The sequence below is a fragment of the Odontomachus brunneus genome, unplaced genomic scaffold, assembly GCF_010583005.1.
Source record: "Odontomachus brunneus isolate Ranch 3 - 2012 unplaced genomic scaffold, Obru_v1 Obru_scaffold_100, whole genome shotgun sequence".
Taxonomy (NCBI): domain Eukaryota; kingdom Metazoa; phylum Arthropoda; class Insecta; order Hymenoptera; family Formicidae; genus Odontomachus; species Odontomachus brunneus.
In genome coordinates this window covers 457,571-462,995 of record NW_022639550.1, presented here as the reverse complement: position 1 = coordinate 462,995, position 5,425 = coordinate 457,571, and the positions used below count along the sequence as shown (strand labels likewise).

At 43.8% G+C, this 5,425-nt stretch overlaps 2 protein-coding genes and 1 long non-coding RNA gene across 11 annotated transcripts in view; 1 reads left to right on the top strand and 2 right to left on the bottom strand.

Annotated features, from left to right (window-relative positions):
• LOC116848788 (very-long-chain enoyl-CoA reductase) overlaps positions 1-5,425 on the top strand; it is a 114,240-nt gene that overhangs the window by 3,401 nt on the left and 105,414 nt on the right. The window lies entirely within an intron of this gene.
• On the bottom strand, positions 1,458-2,655 carry LOC116848791. Its single transcript, XR_004379020.1, has 2 exons — positions 2,230-2,655; positions 1,458-2,146 (listed from the first exon to the last, which is right to left on the bottom strand). It is a non-coding gene; the product is annotated as an uncharacterized LOC116848791 (long non-coding RNA).
• Positions 4,771-5,425, bottom strand: part of LOC116848784 (facilitated trehalose transporter Tret1-like) — a 70,825-nt gene continuing 70,170 nt past the window's right edge. For all 9 annotated transcript variants that reach the window (XM_032825257.1, XM_032825258.1, XM_032825260.1 and 6 more), the window contains one exon: positions 4,771-5,330. In XM_032825257.1, the coding sequence (XP_032681148.1) occupies positions 5,193-5,330 (138 nt within the window). In that variant the 3' untranslated portion in view covers positions 4,771-5,192. The remainder of the gene's footprint in view (positions 5,331-5,425) is intronic.

Below are 5,425 nucleotides of genomic sequence, written 5' to 3'. Positions count from 1 at the left end.
ATATATATATATATATATATATATATATATATATATATATATATATATATATATGTATGTATATATTTTTTCTTTTATCTCGATTTATTCTGTTCTCTCTTCATTGAAAATACGTGTTCATAATTTTATTCTCCGCGACGATACAATATGTATATAAGATTTCATCATCTTAGCGACGGCCAGCGCTAATTCCACTTGAATATTATTTATTGTCGATAAGTTGCATAATAGATTTATTGTCGATAAGTAGAATGTGATATTCGTCGTTTCTTCATTTCATAAGTAAAGCTTCATCACGTCCGGATATATAACGCGTGTGTGATATAGATTCAAAGTAGATCCTAGATAGATTTATATACTCGTATTGTGATTATAACGTGCTAGGTATGTATTTTACTAATGTGGATTAATATCTGTGTGATAAATTTCGTGTTACAGTTTTCGGCGATCCTTAACGTTTGCCATTTCTTGTCGTATTTTATTTCGATAGATAAGATCAACGTGTCTAAAAGCTTCTTTCATCGTTTATATTGGTATATACAGTTACACGCGCGCGCACACACACACACACACACACACACACACTCTTTCTTTCTTTCACATACACATGCTTTCACTCACTCATTTACGTTCGTTTTCTCTCGTACACACACACACACACATATGCCCTCACATGCAATACAAATATTTAATTGCCGGGACTACCGTGACTCTAGAGGTGCAGTAATGCGAAATTTAATCCTGAATTCCACTATTACCGCTACATATTACGACAAATTTTCAATTCACGAAAGTGCACAGTGCAGATTTTGTTTTACGGTTTAACGTCGTGTCTACGGGGAACAGGGGGAGAGAAAACGTGTTTCGTTCACGTTGAAGATCAGACGTGATGCGATCGCAGTGAATATCCATTATGCCAGTCGGCAAGGGTGAAAGCTCGCTTATTCGGCGCGATACATACATATATACTACAGGAACGAGATAATCTCGTCATGACCGAGAATCTTCACGATCTATGTAAAACCTGGAAGTCAATCGTTTATCGTGATGCGCGCATCTTACACCACGTTAAAACTAGTACGGATCTTATCCATTACCGCGTCCAAGCCTTTGAGCATCGTAAAATACACGTTGTATTGAAAATGTATACACCACTTTGGAATTACCTTGGTTCAGCGATTGGAAAAATCTCCAACTTCAACTCTGATAGAGATTTCTAATTTGAACTTACAAACTTAGCAAACCAAGCTTCCAAGATGCTAGTCGTCAGCGCGATTTTATCTTTTCTCAACACGAAGAGCGCAGTATATCTCGTGGTTATTAATTCACTTAATGCACGAAATAAAAATATAGCCGCCCGACGCGCAACGCGACATCGATCGAAACTCCATTGGCTCTCGGGTATATATTTTTTCAAGACACTCCGTGTATAACATAGTTAGATATATTTTTTTTTGTTTAGGATGGTACCACGTACCTATGTTTACTTCCTGTAGACAGCGATGGCAATAACGATCGTGTCAGCGTTATTAATCTTGGTGTGATATGTGGTTGATATATTCCGAATTTACGATTTCGATGCCGACAGTTTCACTCTTCCTGTGCAGTTCGACACGTGATAATACATAAAAAATGGAATGTGCTGATCGATTGTTTGTTTGCACGAACGTGTCAGTCGCTCGCTCGCTCACTCATTCGCTGTCTACAGAAAATTGCGCGGGAGTATTTAAGTACAGAAATCGTTAATGTGTTTCCGAGACTTTCATTACGCTTCGTTACGATATCCGATATGGCAAGGATATGACTCACGGGTAGATAGTTGATAATTACTGATACGAGAAGTTTCTCTTCGCAGCCCGCGTGCAGAAAGATTTGCCTCTATCATATCGTATTTCCGGTACGTGCTACGTCGGAATTGGACTAGTTCGATTGTTCTCTCTCTTCTTTTCTTTTCGGTTCTTCTGTTGCGTTGTCACGTTATAGTTTCGCGGTAAACTATGTGTCGGAGGACACTTTAAGGAAATCTTTCTCCGCGAGGACGCGCGTTCCATCACAGACGCAAGCTGCTTCGTAAAGTGTGATCGACTTCCGTAACAAATGCCTGTCGCCGACGCACAATAAGACTCTCTCGCGCGTTTTCTACAAACTATATAAAAATACAAAATACACAACGTCGTTATAGAGATTTCCGACTTGACCACTCGAGCGAGTGCGTGTGAATAGTCATACCTTTGAGAGAGAGACAGGAAACCGTCGAAAGCAGTCGGATGAGGTTCAGAGGGATCTAAATATCGGTTATAGACGCGTGTATATGTGTATATATATGTATGTATGTATGTGTGTATGTGTGTATGTAAGAAGATTCGCCTTTTTTCTTTCTCTACGAATATTCAACGTAACTGCTTTCAACGTCATGGATACGTGTGATCTCTTATAATAGGCTAACAGTACCGAATTTCGCTCTATTTCGCGAACTTGGCAATATATAGTATTGTCGAGAATTTGTTCACATCGTTACTCATGTCATATTACGCTAATCGCATAAGTGCCATAAATACAGTAATAATAGTAATAATATATATATAATATATATATATATATATATTAATTATATATATAATTATATATATATATATATATATATATAATATATATATATATTAATTATATATATATATATATATATATATTAATTATATATATATAATTTAATATATATATATATATATATATATATATATATATATATATATATTTATAATGTACAATAGTCTATGGGTACAGGATATACGCGTTTTATACGAAAAGTAACGCAGGTGTGTAGACGCATCTACACTTGATATTGTCATTGTCAAGTCATTCGCGCGCCTTTGCACTGCGGAGCTCAAATATTCTCGTCTTCGACATTCAGATTTTATTCCGCGAAAAATTTGCTTCGTGTATTCTCCCTCTTATCGTGAATCTCTCTTGCAAGCCCAACGTGTTTGGCTACGAAAGACCGTCGTCCTCAGCATTAATCGTTCTTTTGCGCTGTTCTTGTGGGAGAACAGTTTTTACTGTCCGTTTCGACGCGATACTCTCGAATTAAATTCGCTCGCGTTTCATTTAACGATTGAAGATACAGCAGCGAAAACAATCGTGGATTCCTTAACGTGTATCGATTGCTTGGCAGAAAGATCGACCGGCAGTCTACGAGCAGTCCGTCGCGTCTACTCTAGGAGCTCGGTTCGTGTACTCGGTTTGTTTACTCGCGATGTATTTACAGTATATATACATTCTCATTCGCGCTGGGTATGCTTTCGCGGAAAGCACGGTACGTGTGAAAATGCTGTGTCGCATTCGCCACGAGTGAACCTCGTGCGTTATAAGAAACGCGTTGACGAATCGCACACTAAAGAGACGAAAGAAAAAGATATCTTTGAGAAACGATATAGGCAAGCCGCGAGACCCGCGCGCTACGATTTTATACGGATTTTATTTACCGCTACGCACAGATATTATTTGGTACCAATTTCAATTATAGTCAATTAGTTGACGGTTTCTAAAGACACTTCGAGGGGACGAGGTCCATCGGATAGCCAGACGTTCTCGAACGGGTGTGACGGTGATCTCGTATACAAAATTGAAAATCAACCTAATTCTTTTCGGGATACTTTCTAAAAGAGATATCACGTTCTTTTTTATTTTCTTTTCTTTTCTTTTTTAGAGGCGTTAAGTAGGAGCAACGATGTAAAGCTCAATGACACAACTTGATTATCAGTCGAGAAACGATTTAATCGTTAAAGCTAAGACACGAAGGCAATTTGTTTTGTCGGTCACTTTTCAATCGTTTCTTTCCGCTCACTCTCTCTTGTGAGCGCGCGAACACCCCTCATACATCGCGATCTAAAGATATGTTATCGTGGAGAAGATATGAACTTGACGGGAAAGGAAGAAATTTCCGTAACGCAGTCTACTCGCTATCGATAGATTTGCCAATCGCGGCATCGTACCGTCCTGCGAAACTCCCGTCCCTAATGGATTACAAGTGGAAAATGCTTTCCCGCTCGTGATACGCATCGTCGGGTAACTCGAGACTCGGGCCAATATCTGCGCGAGGTCGTCGCGCGGATCGATGGACGGTCTGTCGACGAGGCAAGTCGCGATCGCTCGTTGTTGTTCTCTTTCGATCATAAGTAGCACGTCTTGTAGTAAATGAAGGCGACGGTGTCCTTGCCGAAAGTCCGGCACTCGCGCTCGTAGTGCACCTGGCCCGGCTCGTACCTACCGCCTCGCGGATATCTGTCCAGTCGCGACAAGTTCCTGCAGAGTCTGAGGTAATCGTCGTCGAAAGCGAGCTCGTTCTGATCCGTCGCACGTCGACGATAATCATCGAGTCGCTCGCCGCGGGACGACGCGAGATACGTGACGTCGTCGAGCTCCAAATCCGTTAGATCCTGCAGGCTCTTCGGATACGCGCGTCGGCGGCCACTCTCCAGGGAGTCGAGGCCGCCCGCTTGATCCTTGAAGTTGATGGTCCTGCTGCGCCGCGGTAGGGTCGAGTAATACGGCCTCTCGTCTACGCCATGATTAATGCCGTTTCTCAGAATCGGCTTAAAGACAGTCGGACCTCTTGCGTTTTGCCAGTCGTCCTCGTCATCGTAATCCGCCACGTACTCGCGCCTCCTGGAGCGCCGGGGCGCGGTCTCGTGCGAGCGATCGACGTAATTGCTCGCGTTACCGCGCGACTCCCGCGGCTGTTTCGTCCGATTGCTCCTCGGCAACCTCTGATAGTCATGGTTCTCGCGACGATGCGACGAACGACGGTTCTCGCGCGTCGCGTACTCGTCCCGCACGTCGTTCCGCACGACGTCGCCGTTGCTGTTGGGAACGTCGACGCGCGACGTCTCGTCGAACGTGCGACGAATCGGCAGCAAACCACGCGACTGCATGAAGTTCTCCACGTTTTTGCCGATTCGGTTGGTCTTCTCGGCGAAGATACCGCAGTAGTCGGACAACTTGCGGTGAGCGGCGCGCGCGGATGACGACGTCGCGACGCTCGACGTAGTCGCGGCTGACGGCCGCGCGATCGACGACGGTGCCTCGTTGCTGTACAGATCGCGCGGATCGTGCTCGTTTGGATAAGCGCCTCCCGGTAGAGGCTTGTTCGCCTTCTCGAGGTTCGAGAGGCCCCCCGTCAGGGAGGCCTTATACTACCGTGCCTGCGCATAATCCGGATTCATCTCGTCCAGCTGTTTGCCCTTCGTCTCAGGGACGCAGCAGACTACGAAACACAGTCCGCACACCGCCACGGCGGCGTAAAACCAGAAGGCTCCGTGCAGACCGAGAGTCTGAAAGAAATTTGCGCGTTTCTGTGCAGTCCTTACGGGGGTCCTTTCCAGCTCGCGATAGCTAGTGATATTCGGTCGAAATTTCTATGCTAAAT